Source organism: Colius striatus, chromosome 5 (genome assembly GCF_028858725.1).
Source record: "Colius striatus isolate bColStr4 chromosome 5, bColStr4.1.hap1, whole genome shotgun sequence".
In the NCBI taxonomy this organism is placed as follows: domain Eukaryota; kingdom Metazoa; phylum Chordata; class Aves; order Coliiformes; family Coliidae; genus Colius; species Colius striatus.
In genome coordinates, this window is record NC_084763.1 from 53918598 (window position 1) to 53943385 (window position 24788).

The window sequence follows — 24788 nt, forward strand, 5'->3', positions numbered from 1 at the left end:
CATGATTCTCCATGGCTGTTATTTCCAACATCTTCATTTTTTTTTCTGCTTCACAGTCTTTTCCCCTCATACACCAGAACTGCTTTTGTTCTCCCTTGATGTTTCTCTTTGGTGGACCATCAGATATTTCTTCTGACCTGCTCCTACACACTGGTTTTTTTACAGCTCTGTAACAATCTATTTTTCTTATTCCATTATATTCAGTTCTGTATTTAACATTAAAAAAAACCCACTAACTCTCAAACTCCCCTGCTTCTCTGGACCCACTAAGAACCGAGTACATTGTGCTGCTTATATTTGCTCTACTGCACTCAGCTCAGGTGATCTGCATCTTAAACACTCTATGATAGATCCACACAGAATGGATATCTTTGGATAACTAAAACACCTCCCAATTATAAAAATGCACAAGATAATCCAATTAACTAAATTTTGGCTGTATGAAATATGAGATAATGACTAATAGTATTGATTCATATACACATAGAGGGTTGGTTGGTTTGTTTTGCAGCAGTCCGTAGAGCAGAACTATTTTCTTTCTCCTTTATTATTTATACAACATTTTTGGATGCGAAAAGGTCACTCTTATGTAAGGCTTCGTAAGCAATACTCTAGGAGTTCCATGGCAGAAACTACCATCAAATATGTATTTTGGATAATTTAGATTATTTACGAAACTGTAAGAAAACATCTGAATGGGAAAAGAAGTTCCCTTCTTGAAACTGAAGGTATGAATGTAGATAACAGAGTCCATGCTTAATTATTTAATAAGTAGTTTTAACATGAGTACAGTTAGGAGTAAAACATTTAAAATGTGTAGTCTTTGATAAAAAGGAACTAAATTCACCATGAATTGTTGGTGGATCTAACTATAAACCTAAATCGCAGTATTACCTTTCATTTTGGCTACTACAGAAATGTTGTGCTGCTTGAAACTAACTTTGAGATACTGAGCTATAATAAAGAGTAAAAAACCCACACTTCTAAGCTGAAAAAAGACAAATGGATCTTTAACACTCATCTAATGAGATTGCTTTATGAGTAAAAGTACTAACATTTAATAGGGAGCTAATCTGAAATAGCAATTTCTCAGAGACTTATTAGACTGAAACATTATTAAAATCATAACCTTTCATTGCAAAATGCTAGATGAAGATATGCACGTGCATTTAAAGTATGTTGTAAGATAACAGAGGTGGGGGAAGACTATAGAAATCAATCCAATGGAGGTTGCCATTATATGGATCTGCTCTATGGTATACATGAAGTCTGTAGAAGTATTATCAATAACTTGTTAAAAGGAGGAGATGGATAATTGAAAAACACCATTAAATTAATATCTGAAATGCCATTACTTTCTTCTGCTGTCCTACAGCACAACAGAACATTGTGCAACAACATTAATTTCATGATAATTGATAGAAAGAAGAAATCCATAGGAATTTTTTCTCAACATGTGGAATTCACTCCTGCAAAGTCTCAAAGCTAAATGCTGTGTTAGTATATGAAAAGGATGATCAAATACTTTTACAAGTACATTATACCACACATAATGCTTTCTAATTTTAAAAAGCAATGGCAAAAATGTTGGTAGTGAGGTGTCCAGTTCTCAAGGTGCTGTCTGCAGTGAGTGATTCACCTGTGCTTGCAGTCCCAAAGGAAACACAAATGTGAATCAAATGCAAAGCAGGATTACGGCCATACATGAAAGCCTCAAAAGATTCAGGAGTGACGAGGATGCAGCACATGTTTCTTCACAAAGGAAGGAATTCTTCATCTTTATATTTACTAAGTTTTAATGAATGTAACCTAATAATGAAAATAAATTTCCCTCATTCTCAATCACTGCAGTACTTTCCATCATTTCCTTTGTACACTTTGAACTGAGGGTTTTCTTGTTTGAGCCTTCCCAGCAGCACAAATTGGACAACACTCCTTCCAGACAAGAGGATGGCATTGATCCAATGTGACATTACTACACAGGCAAGCTCCCAGAGATTAACTTAGATTTCTTTATTTCTAGCCATCAATTAGGTATAAAATACCAATGAAACACAGTATTTTGTCAAAGTCAAATATGTTTGCTTGCTTTCCATCTGCATAAATAAAGTTTGGGTGTTTCCACTCTCCCAGTATTAACTATAGGGAGCACCACAATTACCAAAGGATCATTAACTGGTGGGATATAGAGCTGTGGAGGCACAGCCAGGGCAGATGGAAGGGGGGGATGTAGCCATGTAGGGAAGGGGTGCTGCTTGAGGTACCCTCTTGAAGAGGTTCAACATGTCCAGACAAAATAGCCTCTGCCAAACGCAGGATTAAAAAGTCCAAGGTCAAGTTTGACTCCTTCCCACTTCTCCATCCCCAGTGGTGCACCTGGCCCAGGTGCAGAGTCCCTTCCACAACCCAGCTCTGGCCTAGTGCTGCTGGACAGTCATTTTCCCTTCACTGCTTGGAGGCTACACCAGGTATTTTTAAAGGCAATTAAGCTCAGTGTGTCTGTTCTATCTATTTTTGCATTCCTCAGTGCTATATGCAGCCACAGACAATACAAGTGAGCTGAGCTAGGTCTCCATTCAAGGCATTTCTGGAGAACTGGAAAAGTTTAGGAAACCATTTCTTCTTCATTTTCTTTCATGAATATTTGCACCCAAGTCTAAGTTGCGTTGTGAAGAAAAAACAATACATTTTAACAGAAAATCCGCTAAGGCTGTGTTTCTGGTTCATACAGAAACAGGAGAAACATTTGATATGAATTCTGAGCTTACTAGCTCATTTGAAATGCAGGCAGAATAGATAACTATACAAATTCATTAAACCAACCACACTGAGATGCATTTTCCAGTGCATTCACACTCACCAAAGAATGCTGATGCTTTTATTTAGCCAGGACTCTGTGCCTGCTCATTTCTCCCTTTGCCACAAGACAAATCATACACGTCATCATCCAACAAAACCTATTGCCTTCACTACACACAGTCTGGATCCAAATGATCCCTTTTTTGTGCATTTAATGTATATGTAAAATGATGACCACCAGTCATCGATACAAAGGCACTAAAACATCCATTTCTTGTGTTTCCTTAGTGTCTGCCCACCTGGTATTTCTACCTGTGTACTAGGAATGCTTTTGCAAAGCACTCGTGCCAGCAGAATGGAAAATCTCATAAAATGAGGGAATCATTTAGAAAGCAGCAGCAGGCTGCTAAGGAAGGCCTGTATGGGAAAGTAACCAAGTTATTTGCTTTGGATCATCTTGAAAGGAACAGAGAGAAAATTACTTTAGGTGTTTGCATAAATTGAATATTTTCAAAGCCAAACTACAGGAAAAGAAAACCAATGTAGCAAATGCAAAATGCCTCTTTTGACAGTTGCTATATGCAACTTGAAACATCACTTCAGTCTGTAACTGTTAACTAAATATTGTCTCTGCCAGGGAAGTAACTTCAGTGGGAAAAAAAAAAGGAAAACTGAGGATTCTGGGGTTCACTGAGATTCAGTCACACAAATAAAAAGAGAATTAACCCTTGGCTGCTGAATTACAAATAATCCTCAGTCTTCAAGACCCGCTTGGACATGTTCCTATGCTATCTGATCTAGGTTGAGCTGCTTCTGCAGGGGCATTGCACTAGATGATCTCTAAAAGTCCCTTCCAACCCCTACCATTCTATGATTCTACTACAATGGTAATACTGTATCATTGAATATGCAGATGTAGATTCTTACAGAACTCTAAATAAGTCATTTATACTAGAGAAGAAAAGCACTTGCTCTCCAAACTTTATCAATTATTTGTGCCATTGATTTTATCAGAATAGAATTCCAAAGACCATTCAGTTCCTTATATAGAGTTACCTTGTTTCTATAACATTTTATAGTGCTTTAGGAAGGTGAAGTGTTATCTTAACATTAAGAAATAGGCCCTTAAAGAGACGTTCACTTACTCCTCTAGTTCTACTTACTTCTTTAACATGAAGAAAATCTTTAGCTTCAAATGAGATGGCCATGCCTGGGACTGGAACATCATCATCGTGGGCTGCACTGTACCCAACATTTGTCCGCACTGCAAACGCAACAGGTTTTGTCTGAAAAACATAAAAAGCATGAAGATTTCCCTCTCAAACACATGTATCCGTATAAACATACACACAGAGGATGATTTCTCTAAGTTTTCTTTTTAAAACCACAAAAGTTACAGAGAACTCTCAAATCATTCATGTAAAACAAGAAGCATCATGTTTACTTACCTTATCAACACATTTGATAAAATATAGGACTTTTTCTACCTACTAGTTCTCTGAACTCATTTGGGATAAGTCAAATCAGAAAATGTGGCCATCCATACGGTATGGTCAGCCTTCAGTTCTGCTGTCATGCTTGCACAGAGCTATGAGGGAGCCAGCCCCAGGTAGTCTTCAGGGAAATCATGAATCAGGAGAAGCAAGACACGTCACCATGGAGCCATTCTGAGAATGCAGAAATGTGCTCTCAGTTCATTAGGTTGTTACCAAACAACAGAGATTTGCTGTTTCCCACAGTTCATACTACAATCTATACTAGTAGCTGGTATCAGTTGCAGGATTTTATCAAGTTTTATTTTGAAGGAGCAGTTGCAGGAAGAATCAGTGGCCTCCCTGGCCCCACAGCCACCCTCCAGCCTCCTGCACAGCTTCTCCTTCCAAGTCCCACTGGTGCTGAACAGCCTTCTGCATAGGTATGGTTAAGCAGGTAGTAAAAGTTGCCAACCAGCTCACACCAGTCTATAGCTCTAGAGGGCTTTCCTCCTCTCAGAGGTGCAACCAGAATACAGAAGACCAACTTTAACTCTGTTTTAGTCTATGCTAAACCACACCTTCAACTTGCTCTCCTGACAGAGGATAAAACACAGTATACCTGGGATCCACACAGTCCAAAGACCCACAATTTTCCATCCCAGGGTAAACTTTTAGCCTACCCAAAAATCCTCCACACTGCTCTTACGGTCTAGTCTGAAGTCCCTATATGTTACACCTGGTAAAATACTTCTAAAGATGTGAACTGAGTCTCAGAGGTGCTCGTGAGTGACTGAGGAAGGTGTGACATAACTTTTCACTTAAAAATATACTAAAACTTCTACTAGACAACAATTTTATTAGTTGGAATTGGCTAAAAATATGGGGGGTTTTTTTTGAGATGACAAGCAAACTCAGAAAATTCCTACATAAGAAATTGCTTCCATTCATTCTTGAAAAAGATGATAGGAAAATGCATCTTCTATTTCATGACAGCAAACCTGAATAACCAAAACCCAAAATCATGCTGTATTTTTCTGATTACTAAAAATCCCTATCTCCTCCACCCAAGATTACTCTGACAACTTGCACAGTCCTAGAGGACAGAAATCTGCCCCATTAAAATATATGATAACAAGAGGGATGTATAAATCATTCTAAAGACAATATCATGTCACCTGGTCTGGAAAAGACAGTTGGAAATAAAGGGAAAGAAGGTTCCCTGTTGCTTAATTTAGGCCTAATGTTCTGTAAAAACCACAGGGTTCCAATAAAGCAGATTTAAAAAATCCTTAAATAGGTCTGTATTTGAACAAACTACCCCAGTCATACAATTTACATCTAAGCACAGATTCTAGGAACTCTTTTTAATTTAGAAGGAGAAAAAATACGTTCTTTTGTAACAATGGAGTCAAGAGAGCCTCTGTGTCCAGAACTAAACCACACAGTTTCAACAGAAACACATTTTGGAAGGGGATTGTGGAGAGGGCTTCATGATTAGGCGGTATTCTAGACCTAAATATGTATTTGTACAAAGGTATCATCAGGAAATGATTGGAAAAGGACTTTATCCCATTTGTTCTTTCTTCCAGAATTAGTGGAAAAATATTGAAAATCTTAAGAAAGGTTGGATAGAAGGGCTCCAAAGATTCAAACTGCTACCATTTAAAACAGAACTTCATTAAACAGGTACTTAAACTAGAAAGCCTATTCCCCAGAGGCTGTGCTGCCATTCGGTGGGATCTCAACAGGTTTGAGAGTTGGGCACAGAGGAAGCTCATGAGGTTCAACAAGGACAAGTGCAGAGTCCTGCAGCGGGGAAGGAACAACCCCATGCACCAGGACAGGCTGGGGGTCGAACTGCTGAAGAGCAGTTCTGCAGAGAGAGACGTGGGAGTCCTGGTTAATAATAAACTAAATATGAGCCAGCAATGTGCCCTCGTGGCCAAGAAGCCAATGGCAGCCTGGGATGTATCAAGAAGAGTGTGGGCAGCAGGTCAAGGGAGGTTCTTCTCCCCCTCTACTCTGCCCTGGTGAGGCCTCATCTGGAGTCCTGTGTCCAGTTCTGGGCTCCTCAGCTCAAGAGGGACAGGGAAGTGCTGGAGAGAGTCCAGTGCAGGGCCACCAAGATGATCAGGGGACTGGAACATCTTTCATATGAGGAAAGGCTGTGGGAACTGGGGCTGTTTAGTCTGGAGAAGAGGAGACTGAGGGGAGATCTTATTAACATTTATAAATATCTAAAGGGTGGGTGTCAGGAGCTTGGGACATCCCTTTTTCTATAGTAGCTAGCAACAGGACAAGGGGTGATGGGATGAAGCTGGAACACAAAACGTTCCACTTAAATATAAGAAAAAACTCTTTCACTGTTTCAGTGAGGGAGCCCTGGCACAGGCTGCCCAGAGGGGCTGTGGAGGCTCCTTCCTTGGAGGTCTTCAAGACCCACCTGGACATGTTCCTATGCAACCTGATCTAGGTTGACCTGCTTCTGCAGGGGGGTTGGACTAGATGATCTCTAAAGGTCCCTTCCAACCCCTACCATTCTGTGATTCTATGAATATAGTTGAAATAACACATTCCAGGAGTTCAATGGCTTTCTTGGTATTTAGCCACAAATAGAATATTGCAAATAACTGATTGCCCTTCCAGATCTGTTCTAGAAAAATTGAAAAGAAAAAAACCACAGTACTATGTGAAACACAATAACAAAATAAATAGTGATTTTTAAAGTGGCTACTTTCTTTCAACAAAGAAAATGTTGTTGCTGTTGGAACATGCTCGAGATGTTGCTCAATAGATATAGGTTATATAAACAACTTGATTATATCTGAACTGTGCAACAGCAAAAAAGTCAAATGAGAAATAATATTTCAGAACTACACAGACACAACTCAAAAGTGAATCAAATTCATCTAGTAAGAGGAAAAATACGTGTAATAAGAGGGAATTGGTTTAGTTTACTATATATTCCTATCAGCTACCATCATATGTTTGAAAATGACAGTCACTTTGTTTTCCAGTATGTAAAAACCACAATTGAAGACCAATAGTTGGATTACCTCGTGTTGGACATCTTTCTCATACCCTGAACTCTCCCAGTGTGCTGCAAAAGTACTTTAGGTACCTAATCAAAATTTCTGGACTCCAGTATGAGAACAAGGTATGTAAATGTTAGGTACACGTGTCCCTTAGTAAGCCCTTAATAAGTTCACCTTGTCATTACAAAGATAAATTGTTAGAAGGGCACTGAGATATGATTATGATTCGTATCTTAGACAACTCCTCTACAACTCTCTCAGTTCTTATTAGCACTCAGCTATCCTTCATAAAAGACAGCTATTACAGAACTAGGTACACCACAAAGTAAAAAAGTAGTCACACAGGCACTGAATTCAGTGATATCTTACTTCTTCTTTAAAAGCAATAGGTAACAGAAATTACTGGGCTTCAATACCCATACAAAACCCCACAACTTTTCTGAATTTAAGGTTATGAACTGACAAAGTCGAAGCTTTCTACATTATTACTAGTTTAAGTACTGAAAATACAGGTATGAATAAGCATCAGATTATCAAATGTCTTAAATATTCACCATTAAATAATACAACATGGAATAAATCATTAATTATGAATGATATTTCTGTAAAGCATGGTAAACTGTTACTGTAGAAATGCATCTCAGAACAATAATAGAAATACTAAAGAACAATCTTTGCCAAACACTGATGGGGTGATAATATGCTTGCTTATTCATTCTCACATTTGCTATATCCTCTAGGGAAAACAAAAGAATGCTTAACAGAGTATTGGGACTCACTCCTGATAGTATCAGCAAATGAGAGATTTTAGGCTGACTAGACTGTAAAATCTCTGCTGTATTACAACAAAAAGACATCTTCAGCAAGTTCATGTCCTTGACACACTTCTAAGAAGTGATCTAAAATTCTGTGTTAGAGGGGAACACCCGACTGCCCAAGAAAAACAGAAAAGTAGAAACTACTCTAGAACTATCCTCACATGAAAAATAAGCAGCGGGCAAAAAAATCCTCTCTCATCTTCTGCTATCAAAAAATTAAGGTGAAACTGAGTAGAAAAGCAAAGCAGAACACTGAGCTACAGACACTCATAGAAATTATATGTTCCATTTTAGATGCTTGTTATACTGGTAGAAAGGGAGATTGAATTACCATGGGATTAGAACTACAATAATTCTTCTAATTGAATATTTTAAACGAAATTGAATATTTTAAACTAATTTATAAAAATTAAATGGCAGCCTTTTTACATAAATAAATCATTCTGAACATTCAGAGAACGTCACACTAACTACTTTTTCTTTTCTTGAACTACATTGTCTGGAAGTAAAAACATAAATCCAGTTGTTACATAACTAGAACCTTATGTAAAAGAATTATTTTTTTTACATATGCATATGTATATTTTTAAATGTATCTAGTGTTTGCCTACATATTCTACTGTTCTAAAACTAGACTGAGTCAAAACAGTTGAGCACTTGCTGTTTGTTCTGTAAATCTCCATGTAAATGTTCAGCACTCGGTTAATCCGTGGACTAGACTACAAGGACAGATGCCCCCAGATGTTAAGCAGTGTAATATTTTTACGCTCTGAAAAGAAACAGTGTGGCCTGAGAAAGATCACTCATCTTCAGAATGAACATTTCCACTTTGTTTTCTTTTTTCCTCAGTAAAAATACAACATTCAACAGAGACAATAATCCACAAGGAGAACAATACCTAGAACATGAACATGACCCCATCTGTACCTCTAGGGCAGCAGGGAACACACTCTGGAGTGGAATTCCTTATGAATCAGCTTCAGCTTTTGATTTAAAATTTGGAACCTAAATAAAAGAAACCTTATTCACCAACCACTGAATGAACTCTGCTTGTACACTCCCGGTAACAGACATAAAGTGAGACTGGGAAGACGAGACTTAATTTTCTCTTTTTTCCATCTTGATCTCATTTCTTTTTGGACCATAAGTTACATCCACTTGACACATCTTCATGCTAACCCTCACTAATACATCAATACTATTTACAATATTATTATACTGTTACTCCTATTCCCTCACTCTTGTTTTATGACTAACTTGTATTCACCGCTTAAAGAACATTTGCACATCCTATCTGTCTCAGCCAATTCATCAGTTTAAATGAGTTTGCACCTGCTTGCTTGGATTTGTATTCAAGAAATATTTCACCCAATAACGGAGTAGAATAATACAATCTATTTCCTAGTAAGGCACTTAAAACATGACAGGACCCTTTTTTTCTTATAACTCATTTCAGATTCTTTTATGCTGTGCCATAAACCCAGTGGATGCAGCGCCTGGGGATCCCAGCCAAGGAGGCAAATTTTCTGACACAGAATTTGCTCACATAACAGGTCATCTCCCTCATGGCTACTAATTTTGGAAATGTTGCTTAATAATCAAGGTATCTCTATTCCCTATCCACTATCAGAATGTAGAAAACCAGATCAGAGCATTCTCCAAACCATTTTCATTTACACCTGAGGCTGTCCTATGTGAAGCAATGACTCTAGGGCTACAGAAATACCAGCAAGGCTTAAGGCTGCCTTTACTTTCTTCAGCAGTAGATGATGAGGACCTAGGGTCTCTGATCTCATTACTCACTCTATTACATCATTCCCACATTAGAGGGAATTTACATCAGTTTAAATGAAACCAGAATGCTAATCAGAATGCATCTGGGACTGGAACATCTTTCATATGAGGAAAGGCTGTGGGAACTGGGGCTGTTTAGTCTGGAGAAGAGGAGACTGAGAGGAGATCTTATTAACATTTATAAATATCTAAAGGGTGGGTGTCAGGAGGTTGGGACATCCCTTTTTTTTATAGTAGCTAGCAACAGGACAAGGGGTGATGAGATGAAGCTGGAACACAAAAAGTTCCAACCCCTATGATTCTATGATTCTACAAAGGTGATGCCAGCTAAGTCAAGAACTGAGAAAATTACTTCAGTTATCTTGTCCCAAAGTGCTTGTCGAAGTTGGCATCTGTGTTAAAGCAGAAAACTTGTCTCCAAGTAAGTCTTCTCCCTCACTATTTCTACATAATGCTATATGTCCTTCATCATATCCACATTTCACAGATGCCTGTAACCCTATCCTGAAAGCAAGGAATTATTTTTCTCTTGGGTAATGAAAATAATGAGTCTCTAGTGAAACACTACCAGGTTTCACTCATGAAAATTTAAAACACCACACAATTTTTTCAGCTGAGGAAAGACGATGCTATAGTCTTGGCAGGCAGTAAATATGTCAGACAATGACCTAAATTTGACACTATTTCCACAGAGTAACCTTGTATGTGGTGTTTGGGCCATAAGCAATATTAATACCCACACAGGACAAAGATCAATAGCAATGTGATGGCCTGATAACTGCTGACTTTAAATATACCACTGTATTTTGCCCTGCTCTTGACTGAGAGTCAAACATATAAAGCAAAAGCATTTCAAAAGCTAGATATATTACATGACTTTTGTGATTATTTCAAAAAAGCTTGCAATGTTATGGAATATACAGTCACAAATGCAGCTCAAGAATATGACTCTATGGAAATAACTTTCCTATTTTATATTTGTGCACTGATTTATACATCTGCTACACAAGAAACAAAAATTAAAGGCACTTGAGTACACAAACAATTCACAGGAGATTTATGTCCTAAATGCTGATTATTGCTGGAGCCTCATTACAGAAAAGTAATTGTCCAGTCTCGAACAGTAGCATCTGCTCAGCCATCTCATTGCTAAGGAAGCAATGACAATTCATGGATGTCCCAATAGAAAGAGTATACCTGCTGTCACTAAATGTAGGGATCAACAATATGACTTGCCAGCAAAGCTTAGGCCTTCTCTTATTGGTATAGGTGTACATATGAAACAAGTCTGGTAGCAACACAGAACCACAGAATAACTGAGGTTGGAAGCAGCCTCTGGTTTCACCTAGATCCAACCCCTGCCCAAAGCAGGTCTGATCAGAGACTGCTCAGGGCTGTGTACAGGTGAGTCTTCAGCACCTCCAAGGACAAACACCAGGATCTCTCTGTGCATCCAGCTCCCGTATTTGACCACCCTCATTGTAAAACACTACACAGGAACTATGATTCACTTGTATACCTATGAGTGAGTGACATAAAAATCTATAACTGACAACAAATACTGGGTTTATACTCCATTACAAGGAAAATGAAGTATTACTGAAAACAGAAATCACCAGTTCTAGTTCTAGTTTTAAGTGGTTTAGAAAGAGTTCTTTTTAAAGCACTAGGGTGGGGGAGAGTCTGTCTCTGTGTGTGTGTCTGTGTCATATACTATTATTTCAAGTTAAGATAGAAGTTGGTTTATATTCCTACAGCAGCTAGCAGTGCCCTCACAACCAGCTAACGCCTCAGGCTCAAGCCTTGGATTAGTGCCTTCCTGTACTCAGCACTTCCAACAAAGTGAAGCAGCTAAAACCCAAAAGTACAGTGGGAGAATGAAACACAATAAAATTGTAGTTAAGAAGCAGTAGCCTGAGTACAACAATGATATAATGAGATGAGCTCTCCTGAGAGATCTAGGAGAGAAGTAGTCAGCCAGACATGTAGTTCTGGAGCCAAACTTCATGACTGACTCAGTTCAAATAATTTCTCAGTGACAGAGTAGATTTCACTGTCTCATTTCCAAAATGAGGGCAACGTGAACTATGTCTAGCCATTACCAGAGTGCTTGCTCTGCTACCTTACCAAAGGGCTGGCTCACCAAATTCTTGCCTAGGAAACATCACAACTGCTGCTCTCCAGGGCCTGACACTTGGGTGCCTCCTCCTGCAGGAGCTGCCAGCAAGGAGACGCGCCCATTACACAACTCCCCAACTCTCTTGGTCTTTAATCAGGCTGGAAGTGCCACTGCATGGACACTGGGCTATTAAAGCTTAAGCATGATTTTCCTTAGGATTGAGGCCCATTGGTGAAGTTCACTGAGGAAATATCTGAATCCATCCAGTTCTCTGGTATCCATCCTACAGCAATGCCTGCTCCCAACGTTAAAGAAGGAAAATTTAACCCATCCAGCCTGCACAAAAGGGTCTGGCAGATTCATTTCTTCTTACCAATAGGCAGGCTTAAGAGATTTCTTTTTTTGTCCTTTCATACTCTCTAGATACTTTTGTTACTATTTTAGCTCATCTTCACACACAGCTTGAAAGTCATGCTTCCTACTTCCTTTTACGAAATTGTGTTTGAATGGAGAGTCACCGATGTCAGTTTACATTCAGCTCAGGAGGCAGCAAAGACTGAAATAGCTTTAGTGACGCACACAGAGCTTTCTCATATGAGTGGGGTCTCTTTTTTTTATTAGAGCATAACGCCAAAACTCGTCGGTGGCTGTGTGTTGTCTGCATGGAAATGTGCCAGAAAGGTGGCTCTTCGGTACCACCCACTTGGGGAGTTAACAGAAACAACTGGAAACAGGCACAGCTGAAGAAGTCTGTTTGTGCTTACTGAAAACATGCTTATTCTGGCAGCAAAAGCCAGCAGTTGAAAACTGTCGTTCGCAATAAAAAATACTGTGCTGGGATTTAAAGTTCTTTTTTTCCCACGTTACAAGCGAGGACATTTTATGCTTATGAGACATTTTAAGCTTATGAGACAGCACTTTAGTAGATCTTAGATTTTTGGCCAAATTGAGGTTCACAGAGAGAAAAGATCTGCAGCAACATTTTCAGGCTATTCACAAGGAACATTTCCCCAGGAAAAGCATAAATTTGTGACAGAGCAAGCTAAAGTAAACACTAAATAAATCAACCATGCAGCGGTTGGTTAAAAATTCAGAGACTATTATCAGAAGCTCCTAAAAAAAAAAAGCTGTATCATTGGAAACACTTTTTAATTCAATATTATGCATGCAAATTTCATTCCTAGTTTTAACATTTAAATAATTTTGCACTTCATTATTTCAGACTGATCATAACGTCCCCATGACTGCTAAAGCCGAAGGGTAATGCTGTTCAAGTATTGCACTCTCACATAATATGTTAAGCATGTGTTTTTTAAGAAACTATGCTGAAAAAATTCTTCCTTTATTAGAAACATACATTTTGGAGTTAGATTGCTCTATCTGTTGGTGTTATATAAATATATGTTCCAAGGCTGATATTTTAAGAGTTTAAAATTTCAAAGGTTATATTAGCTCAATGAAAATGCTGAACAAAAACTGAGAAGTTATGTCAGGGCATGGTAAACACTGCAGCTGACTAATATTTTATGGCCATAGCTTATGCTACCCTGCTCTTCAACTGAGTACCTATTGTTTCTACAGGTCTTGTACTATCTCAGATACTTCTCATGCACAAATTTAAATGGAATGTCCACTGCAAGTCTCCCTGACAACCTAGATACAGATTACAGAAATTATAGTACATAGCACATCCATTTAAAACTGTGCTAAAAGTACAATTATTAAAGTTTGAAGTTAAAAATCACAGACTTAGGGAAAGTGAAAATGGAGGTACCTTTAACTTTGGGGAATTTAGCCATTACTATGTACAGTCTTATGTTACACCTATAAACTTCATAATTGTGTATTCTCCCTCACTTCAGTACTGTATCTTCCTGGCGTGAAGGAACATTCTCTCCTTGCAACAGATGAAGAATGTATGAAATGCAAGGAACTCTGTATAGTATCCTATACTCCTGCAACAGATTCACTTCTGTCATCAAAGAGTAGGGCTCACCCAGTTCAAAAGAGAAAGGGAAGCAGTCTCTAAGAGATGATCTGTCTGTTTTAAAATGGCATGAATCACCTTTTGCCTCTCTCTATCCTCCAGGCAGGGAACCAAAGCACTGATCCCTAGTTATCCAGCCCTACCAAATCCTACTCACTACTCAGTGTTACGGATAGGAAGCTTCTTAAATTCATCACTCAATATTAATGGAAAGTTTCAATCCCAACCTTTGACTTAGCAGCCCAGTTGCAACACCATGAGGCCAAATCAATGCTCACACAACATTCAGACAGCTTCTGCACAAGGCACCACAAAAAAAGGAAACCATTAGATTACTAAACACTTCTCCCTTCTTAATATGCAATAAACAGAATACTGGGACAATATAAAGAAGAGAACAAGAAAGGCTAAACAAAATAATTAACTACTTGTTAAATAACTACTTATAATAGGACAATACAATCAAGAGTAAAGCATTATACGCCTGAACAGGAGAGTTAAGCTAGCACAAATCACTTTGCATCTTTCCTTTTCTAGCTTTGGAGCACCTGATACCATACATTTAGTTTGGTTATTTATTTATTTATGTGTGAGTGTGCAGTTTTGTAAATAAAACAAACAACAAAAAGACCCCTTAAGCAATCCATTTCTACTGTCACGCTGACATTTTCATACACCATCAGCATGACTGAAAACTTTATATTCACTACCAAAAACTTGTTGCGACTTCACTCACGGGATTAACAGACTGCAAATGGTTTAACATTCTGTGAGACAAATAGCACTAGAGTTGAGGCACACTTTTGACTGTGCTCTTAAATAGTTCCTGAAAGCAGAAGAACTGAGAGGCCTGAGGACTGGAGCTATGTAAAGAAAGCTAATCAGAAACATGGTTTTATCTGATTTTTTTTTTCTTAAATAAAGTTTACTTGAAGCTGAAATGAAGCTTTGAAAATCTTAGGCTAAACATCTTAATTTGCACAGAATGACAAGAAGACATTCTACATCACTGACTTCATCTATTATAATACTCCTTTTGCCCTTCAGGCAAAAATACCCTTCTTGATTCCTCAGCCAGGCCATCACTGTGGCTGTGCATATCTCAGAGACCCCTGAGCACATACCTCTTCCCCTTCTCTTTGCATGGAAGAGCTCCCGGGAGGTTTAGTGCCAGCAGAGCTGCTGTTGCACTGCAGTTCTTCTGTCCTGTTATAGGAAGACTCTCGACCTTGCCCATATATTCTGGAGATCCCTTTTTGCCAGAAAAACCCTCCAAAGATTTAGAATTAAGTTAGAGCAGCATTGGGCCTTCTCTGACATAAGGCAGGAACCAGGCAGAATCATGCAGGGAAGAAAACAACATAAGAGCGGCTAAAAGCCAAGCTTTGAGCCATTCTTTGTCCAAAGAGCAGCTCAGAATCAAGGCCTATGGATTTCTGACAGTTCTCATCCCACTCCTGTCCAAAAACACTCACAGTAACGTGCTTGAAATGAAATGATTTCTCTTTAATGTTTCCTGGTATTCTTATTTACTTTTCCTTAAGGCATCTCATTTGGATTCCTTCCTCAGAGCACAAGATAAAACAGGTTTTCTGGTGGGTGTATGAGATGCAAGAGTGAAGTGCTGTGACGATGATATCCTTACAGAATATATTATACAGCTGGTGCACAGCTAGTCATCTAGCCAGCAGATGAAACACTAGCTGGCAATAAACCTTACTCTTATTATAGCCATAGAACTGCTAAGGTTTAATTCCAGGTTGGATGTAGCAAAAGTTATTACAAAAGCATGAAATAAAATGACACAGAACTGTAATTTTCTCTTTGTAAGAAAAAGAGGCATAGCATAAAAATGCAAAGTAGCAGTAAGAATTCTAATTTGGGTTTCTAGATATTTTTCATTTACTCTACTTTCGTCACCTCAGTGGAATAAATTTTTTATGGGTATGCAGGGATGTAGTTCTTTAGGCTGAACCAGAGTAAGTGGAGCAGCCCAGTCTTACCAGGGAATCAATCTGAGCAGGACAATGCCCTTGAATGATACAGGTGCCTGTCTGCACAGAGTTGTTTTAGCCACAGACAACAGGTATTACACATACTAGCACCTTATTTACAAGCAGGTGTCATCTACATGCTCAACGTTACACAGGTTTTACATGCCTTCACCTGCTTTTGCAAGCGGTTCTCCTGGGAAGCATCTGCCATAGAAATGAGAATCAGTCATTCTCCCTTCCAATTCCCAAATTATCTTGCCCTTTATTTTATAGGGCTTAGAGGAACCCAACATTTACCTTCTTTCTCATTGACACATACTGGGAGATGGGAGAAAACCTAGAGGAGGACAAGGATGCTCATCAGGGGACCAAAACATCTCTTTCTCCAGTTGGCCAATGGCAAGTCTCCCCTTACCTCTTTTACCTCTCTTTCTCCCCCTCAATTTTTTCTTATTTTTCCCCCAAAGTACCTTTCACTATGAAGAACTGATGTTATGTTATCAATTGGATCTGACAATACAGCTTTGTGCATGTAAGTGCACCTCAACATCCTTTGTGCATCAATGCCATTTACATGCAGTGCAAAGTGGACAACAAATATGGGTTTGCTAATGAGCAATTAAAATCTCTGCATACTTTAAAGTTTGTAAAAGAACAACTGAAAAATTCTTTCCTCTAGTATCAAAATCTTAAAAAAAATCAAAAGGATATAAAAATGATATAAAATGTATGACTGAAATCATTTTTTGCTAGTAGATGACTAGAAGATTGTAAATGGCTGCTATGGCAAAACTCAAGTGCACAAAGTGATTTGGGTGATACAGGGAAACAGATGGAAGAATTCTGCTCTTTATTTATTTTTAACATTTTAATTAATTTTATTAATAGTCATATTTCCATATTTACTTAAAAGAGACCAAAGTGAAGCATGAAAGTAGAATATTAAGTTTCAACGCTGTTAAAATGTTCTATTTCTGTGAACAAAACCTGTCTACAAGATATGGAGAGACAAAATAAAATCAGCAGGCATTATTTAAATAATATATTTTAATCTTGGCTTCTATTTGAACTTTATCCCAAAGAAATGCTCCTCTTTGCTACTGTGAACAACTTTTTAAATTGGCTTACTGGTATCAAATTCAAGAATTATAGCACTTGTTTTTCTGGCTTCGTTCACTTTTTTAGCCAGACATTGGAAGAGAAAAGCAGGTTTTACTGTTTTTCATCTAAAATGAGTCCTTTTCTGCACAATGAGAATAAAAACTACTTAAAATTAATAAATATACAGAAAGCAGGAACTTTATGAAGCTTTGTATTTTTTGTATCCCTTTCATACAGCGTGAGCTTCAGTTTTAAAATATTCACAGTAAAATAGCACTTACTCAATATAGTGCACAATATGATGGGTTTATAAAGGTTAGTTTCACATGACACAACACAGATTGTGTACCTAATTAATCAGCACCCTTTCATTTGTTAAAAACTGAAGACAGCTAACTCATCTGTTTACATATCACTAAACAATTTACACCATTTTTTCTTGTTGTCACTTTGCGTTCTCACCAACATACTAACTGAAAGGAACTGGAAGTCTACTGCACAAAAAGAGAAATCCTAATTTGTATACTTAGAATTTATATGAAGATGACAGCATTACCTGCAAAAGAAAGATATTGCGTAGCGTAACTAATTTCACTGCAAGAGAGACTTCTGACAGTCTCTGATTTAAGGATAAAGTCAAGAATAAAAGCCAACAGAAGAGATATGTTATAAGCAATCAAGCCTGGTGAAGATGATATGGTTTTTATTTGAATAATTACAGATTATATAAACATAGGTCATAGTCTTAATGGCATTTTTAAACTATGAAGACATTTACAAGCAAAGCAGAAGGGTAACGCATTTGAACATACTGGAAACCACAAGTGGGGAAAACAATAAAAGGAGCTTTTCTAGGTTTGCTTCTAAGCAATTGCTAGAAACTTTAAAAAGATGGAAGTAGAAAGACACAAGTGCTCATGAAACAGAAAAACTCACCAACAATATGGAAAGAGTGATTACAAAAGAATGAATGCAGTGGTCTCGGGAAGGCAGATTTCAATGTACTTTCAGTGTAATCTCAAGTATAACTGTGTCCCCTGGGAAGCAGTTCTTACAGAAAAAATTAGTTCAGGAAAGTGACAGGTCCTCAGTGAAATCATATTAAGGGCACAAGCACAAACTAACCTATATGAAAAAAGACAGAAAGTACATAACCTGAAACTCTGGAAAGAATACTGAAGGGAAATGAATATGAACAGAGCAGAACCAACAAATAGCGTCACAAAAATCACTACACTTGGTTAGCAAAAGAAAAGATCTTTTTCCTCCTGCTTTTAATGCATATTCATAGTAAAAAACAGATCAAGAAGAGTTCACTATTACTGTCAACTTGGTTTCAGAAATTTTCCTCCTCAACGTAGATGGAAATGGTCAGGGGGTGGGCAAGATGCAGCAGTACGACAAGTGGCAGGAGCAGAGGCCGTGTGCGGTCGCATTGTGCAGCGCTTGGAAGTTTGGGGGAAGTTATCCTTGGGGTTTTTTCCCCTCTCTTACTCTAATAATAATTTTCATTTCAATTATTCATAAATTATTATTGCTACTATCATTTATTTCATGTTAGTTCTTATCTCAACCCTCGAGTTGCACCGTTTTGTCCATTTCTCCTCCTCACTCCATGGGGTTGAGGAGCAGGGCTGAGTGAGTGGCTGCATGGGGCTTAGTTGTTGCCTGAGGTTAAGCCACAACAACTGCATATTTAAAGGGGAAAAAAAATCCCAAGATACAAATCAACCAATTAACCAAAAAAACCCCAACAAGAACACCCTGATGAAGAAGGAGTAAAAGTTGACAGTAGAGAAAAAAAAGCACGAGTCAGACAGAAGTTTAATAAAATTCCAGCTATAGCATATTTTGCTCTGGCAATCTGACCACAGCAAGTAAGGAAAAAGGATTGTGACAAATGGAAGAGTAGTTGAGTTAACTTCAGTTTCTAGAAAGCCATAAATATAAAACACTAATGCAGAAAAAGCAGAAAATTGAAAAGAAACCATCTATAACAAAATGTGTCTCACAGCCCTAACTTCTTTCTACAGCAGAATACCCAAACAGCAAAGAATCCTCTCTCTGACTGACTCATGCTGAGCTTTGCTTCTCTAATAAGTCTCTGAAATAAGAGGACTACCCAATGGATTGGAATAGTTAAATGGGAAGTTGCTATCAAATATGGATTAATTGATTTTCTGCAGCTTTGTTTCCTTGTCCATTACTATTCGATATTTCCATTAACTACCTGGATGACGTAATATAGAATGTCCTCCTTAAATTTAGAAATGATACTGAACTCAGAGAAGCTAGAACAACTGTGGAAGAAAGCAGCAAGACTTCAGAACTGTCTCTCTAAACTGAAGAATGAACCAATTGAAAACCAGACAATTCAATCAGGAAAGTTGCAGATGCACCAGAGACAGTATTCATCAACTCTGTATGGAAGAAATGTTTAATTGACTCAACAGTTGTCCTAATGGCAGGATTTAATGACTGGATCACAATTAGAATGAACTATCAAACATGTGTGAACTGTGAGGGTGACAGAGCACTGGATCGAGCTGCCCAGCAAGGCTGTGGAGTCTCCTTGCCTGGAGGTCTTCAAAACCCACCTGCACATGTTCCTGCGTGACCTGATCTAGGTGGACCTGCTTTAGAGGGAGGGTTGGTTAGATCACCTTTAGAGGTCCCTTCCAACTCCTACCATTCTGTGATTCTGTGAATCTTCAACGTCCTATGGAAGGTGACCAGGCAAGAATACAGCCCACAAGCCCCAAAACAATCCGTCCACAGGGATTTCAGAGAGGCTGGGGCTGCACTATCTCATGCACAGCACTTGAAGAGGGTGTAGAAAGAAGAGAAATGGCTGTGTAGCAACAGCATTGATAATTAGAGGGGGGAGAAAGTGCAGAGAGAACATAGAAATATTACTTATTTCTAACTACCAGAGGTTTTAAGAATAAGTTACACAAATGTCAATAAGGAACTGCTTAGGTGTAACTCATCCTGAGCTGATGTTGAAAAAAGACTTTTTGGGAACGCCTTGAAATCCCTGTCAGTCTTAATTTTATTTTACTGTGTGAATTCCTTCCCATTTACATAAGGGTATTTTAAAACCCAATATATGTCAATCTTATTAAGCACATTTAATTTAAGGCTTTATCTCGAGTCTTTGCCAGCTATTATGTCAGAAGTGTGATCATTTAACACTACTTAAATACTAAAAAAAGAAAAAAAGAACAAGGGGAAAAAAAACCCACAAAGAGAAAAATGCCATCAGCCAGCAGGTGATGGACTGTAGAACTTAACACTCACAAAACACTCCAACACTCTCTGTTTCACTGCTTCCACTTGGTCAAACTCACGCTGGATTTCATAGGAGTCACCAGCACAGCTAAGTTCTTCTCTCTTGCATATCTCATTTTCTATGAGCAGAGACATTTCTAACCAACTATTTTTTACCTACATTTTGTTGCCAAACAGACAGGCTTGACATGCATATATATTGGGTTAGTTAATGATCCTTTTCTAGTACTCCATAAATTTCTCATGTATTTATTGATGTGGCATCAAAGTACCATATATTAAAATTCATAAAATCATCAAAGCATACACAGCTCACTGTGGCAATATGCAGGCAGAGACAGAAGCATAAAAAAGACCAGACCTAGAGCAGAAGAAAACAGAAGGGTTTTTTTGTTCTTGTAACCTAAAAGAGCCAAGGTGGAGTTTGTTTCAAGAGAAAAAGTGACTAAATTGCTGCTCAAAAAACTAGCCTTAAGGAAAAGACCAACCCTAGGCAGGGCAGAAGTTGGTTTTCTCACTTTGAGTTTTCTTGGTTCCATGAGGTTTCTTGCTCTAGTTTTAAGTAGTTTAGGAAGCTTTGAGCAGACTTCAGGCTCAGATTTCAGCATTAAATGTCTTTCTGGTTTGTTTCTGTCACTGTGGTAAGAGGGATAAGAGAAGACCATGGCAAAGGATCTGAGTCACCCAAAAGGAAAGAAGCCCTTGTGTGCAGGCAGATTGCTCCTACAGGAACAGCTGACTGAGGTCTATCCACTGCAACTGCTCAGATGGTGATCTGTTAACTGCAGAGGAGGCAGCTGTAGGACATGAGAGATGGAAGGAGCTGCAACTCAGGTATCTCAGGTAGTGAATGTGGTACATCATCTTCTGAGGAGAATTAAAACAGCACACAGGTCAAACACCTTCCAGACAACCCAAATTAGGAGATGCTATAAATGACTTCACCGACAGACCTAAGTGCTGTCAGTGGGTGGTATGGCAGCTTGAAGAGAAGATACAGAAAAGAAGGGATCCCATGTAAGGGTTCTGGATGCCCCCAATGGCACTAGGTTGCTTCCCAGATACAAAACGTATTTACTACCAACACTTTAATGTATGAAAAATTTTCCCACTGCATGAAACTGAGTAGAGAGAAATGGTGATGTGCTGCCTCAACAGTCAAATAAAAAGCTCTCTATATATTTAAACATATTTCCAGAGTTCACACCAGAAAGTACTTCTGCCTGTGCTGAAACAGCCCCAGAGTGCTTTTAGGCAAATAAAACTGTTAAGAGGTAACTTGGAGAATATCTAGGAAAAAAAACAAAAAACCAAGAAGAAAATGTAGAAGCACCTGGGCATCTTTTCTGCTTGGAGAAGTAGCACATTAACCTCGAGTGGTGAGGTGAACTATAGGTAAAGGATGGCACCCTGTCCCATATGAGAAGCTGCCACACAGGCTGACAGGTATGGGGAGGATACTTGCCTTCATGGCAAGCACAGGCCAAGATCCCCAACCCTGCAAGGAAGTGGGTTAAATTAATACTGAAGAATCAGTTCCCTCCAGGGACATGAAGAGAGCAATCGACAGAGAGAAAATATCACTCTGTAGTAGGTCAGGTCAGGTAGCAATTTATCAAGATACAGAAAGTGTGGGAAAGTGAACCATAAAGCCCTCTTTGATCCCTCACAGTTAAAGGGGCTCCCTGTGTTTGTGGGGAAGACAAACACAAAGCCTACCACAATGGTAGCAGGTGTATCTGTGAGAAATCACCAAGACAGTGGGAAGTAGATCAGTAGATGGGACCTCAGAGGAACCAGAAAAATAGACAAACATGCTGGACTGCTGAACTTAAAGAACACTTTCAAGAATTTAACATCAGTATCCAGCCCTGTCCCCAGGGTCAACCCAAAAAACCTAAGGCACAGAAAGAAAAGCACTGGGTACCTACTATTCCCAGGTAGTCCCTGTCCTAAAGCCACCAGATGGCACGGTGATTTCAACACCCACATCTGCAAGAAATAGACAGGGAAAAGGACAAGAGATATGAAGAAGCTGATACTCCAGAATGCATTTTGTTTCAGTATTCTCTTCTGCAGAGAAATTAACATAGGAGGGTCAGGTAATCACGTCTTGGCCTCCCTAGGCCAGACAGGGAAGTGTCAGGGAACCTGCTGATCCAAAGCTTTTTACACCCACCAGGAATGTGGCATTTAAAATGCCCCAAGGACTTATAAAACTGTCACAGAGGAAAAAATAAATGAATAGAAAAGCAAAGAAGACTGAGACAGCTTACGCTGTGAAAGAGCATGTTAGGAGAGAAATTTATGGGATATGTTCTGTCACTTGTCTTTGAGCAGCAGAACACCAAGCTTGCTGGGCTATGGGAAGCAGTCTCATCATGTGAGCTTGTACTACCCTGCATCATGGCATTGCTCACAGAGAAAATTAGTAGAAGTAGTGATAGATCTGTTTTTTAGCTCTACCTCTGATGTGGTTACTACAGAGATATCCCCCACTGGCAAATGCAGTGCAGTCAGCAAAGACTTTTAGAGCTTATTGCTCTAAATATATTTCAAAAGTCATTCCCTCTCCTCCTTTTCCCTCTGTAATTCCCCACCACCACCTTCAATACTGTGCCAAGCATTAAAGGAAAGTCATAAGTGCAAAACTTTTCTCTGGTTGCTCTATGTATCTTGGCAGATGTTGCTAAAATGTGTTTGTGTTAGACCCAGGGGTCATGGAGAGGAAGAAAAACCTCAAAAACGACAAGAGTCTTAAGGAACTCAGTGTAACAATGAAATGCAGCTACCAAAGTAGCTGAGGCGTTTTGATGGACAGTTGCCTGACCTCAGACATTTTTGCCATGACCTCCACCCTTGCTGGCTGCAGCACTGTCGTCAGGTGGGCTTGAAAAGACTGCATCCTGGCAAGTGTAGCCCTTGCAATGCTCCCAAGGCCAGAAGCAGCTGTGGGTCAGGCAGCAAATCTGCCATGCTATCTGTCTACTTGGCTTTGTGTTGTTATTGTCGTATAAAACTACTAATAAATTAGCGGTATAAATCCTATCTTTTCCAGCTGTTTGCTCTTCTGTGATTGGAGGTACAAAAATATCATGTAACTTTCCTCATCAGTTATAATTGTAAATTGATTCCTTTTCTTTATGTAACAAGTCAAAAGCAAAAGCTATAAATGGAGGTTAAATTTGAGGTAACAATTCTATTTCCCCTGTTTTTCAGTCCAGCTTGGTATAATATGTTCTGACCACGTAACTCAATGTTCTCACAAATCCCCTGAAGCTCGACCATTTCTGATTTACCAGCACCAGTATTTTTTTTTCCTGCACAGGATCAAATTAGCCTTTTCTGAATTCAGAAAGAAAACCAGGATATTGGCTTTGTATTGAGAATGTATTTTTCTTCGCTTCAGACATTTAGAAGCGCTGGATTTATGGGAAATTGGCAGATAAAAGGAAAAGAGTCTCAGACTTTTACTCACGGTGCCCAAGGGAACGAGGCTCATGGCATCATACTCAGAGGCTGTGTGTGACTGTGCTCTGGTGCTTCACCCATGCAGCCATCTCACACCTTTGCACCCTGGGTGACTTCTACACCCAGTAAGTTTTCAGTCTTTCACACATATTTGATAGACCGAGTAGAAGTCTATACACACCACTTCAAGTTCTGTGATGATAGGTAAGCAGGTACAGAAAGGGTAAACAGTGTAATTAAAGGCCCCTTTGCAATCAATCAAAAGTCAAAATCACAGTGAAAGAATGTTCAATTGTAGTGCTGGGGAACTCCTTTGTTTGATGATAGCACAGTAACATGACAATCTCAACAAAGAGAAATTCAGTATGAAAAAGAATCTGAGATCTACAAACTACATTTCTTATTGTAAATATCAAATTAAGTTTAATATTAACTCCACAAAAGGTAACGAATGACAACACATTCTATGAAGAAGCTGTGTTCTTTCAAGCAACCTTTGTTCTGTTACAAACAATCAGCAAAGAGCATGCTGCCTTTCACCAGCTCAGGATGTTATATGGGATTTGAACCATTAGCATTGAAACCAACCAATGAATTCCGCAGGAAGCAGAAGCTGTAGCTGACCCAGTAACCCTTGAGAGGCTTAGGAAAAGCTTAGAGCCTTTAAAAGCATAGAAGACACAAGCACTTGGCAGATCCTCTATAATAATTATTGTTTCCTCTCTGGAAAGGGAAAATCCTGCTATCCCAGTGGAAAAGATCTTGGAAGACACATCCTTCTTCTCAGAAGGGGATATTTAGTCAGACTGCTGAGAGAAGCACCATCCCATGGGATGCAGGAGGGCAGGGAACAGAGGGAGGGGACTTTTAATTCCTGGGAAAATGCCTCATGAGGTCAGGAGAT

General features: G+C 38.9%; 1 protein-coding gene across 5 annotated transcripts in view; it reads right to left on the minus strand.

Moving 5' to 3' along the window:
• The window catches only part of CACNB2 (calcium voltage-gated channel auxiliary subunit beta 2), a 238891-nt gene that overhangs the window by 42129 nt on the left and 171974 nt on the right, over positions 1–24788 (minus strand). For all 5 annotated transcript variants that reach the window (XM_061997377.1, XM_061997376.1, XM_061997379.1 and 2 more), the window contains one exon: positions 3963–4085. In XM_061997377.1, coding sequence (XP_061853361.1) covers positions 3963–4085 — 123 coding nt within the window. The remainder of the gene's footprint in view (positions 1–3962; positions 4086–24788) is intronic.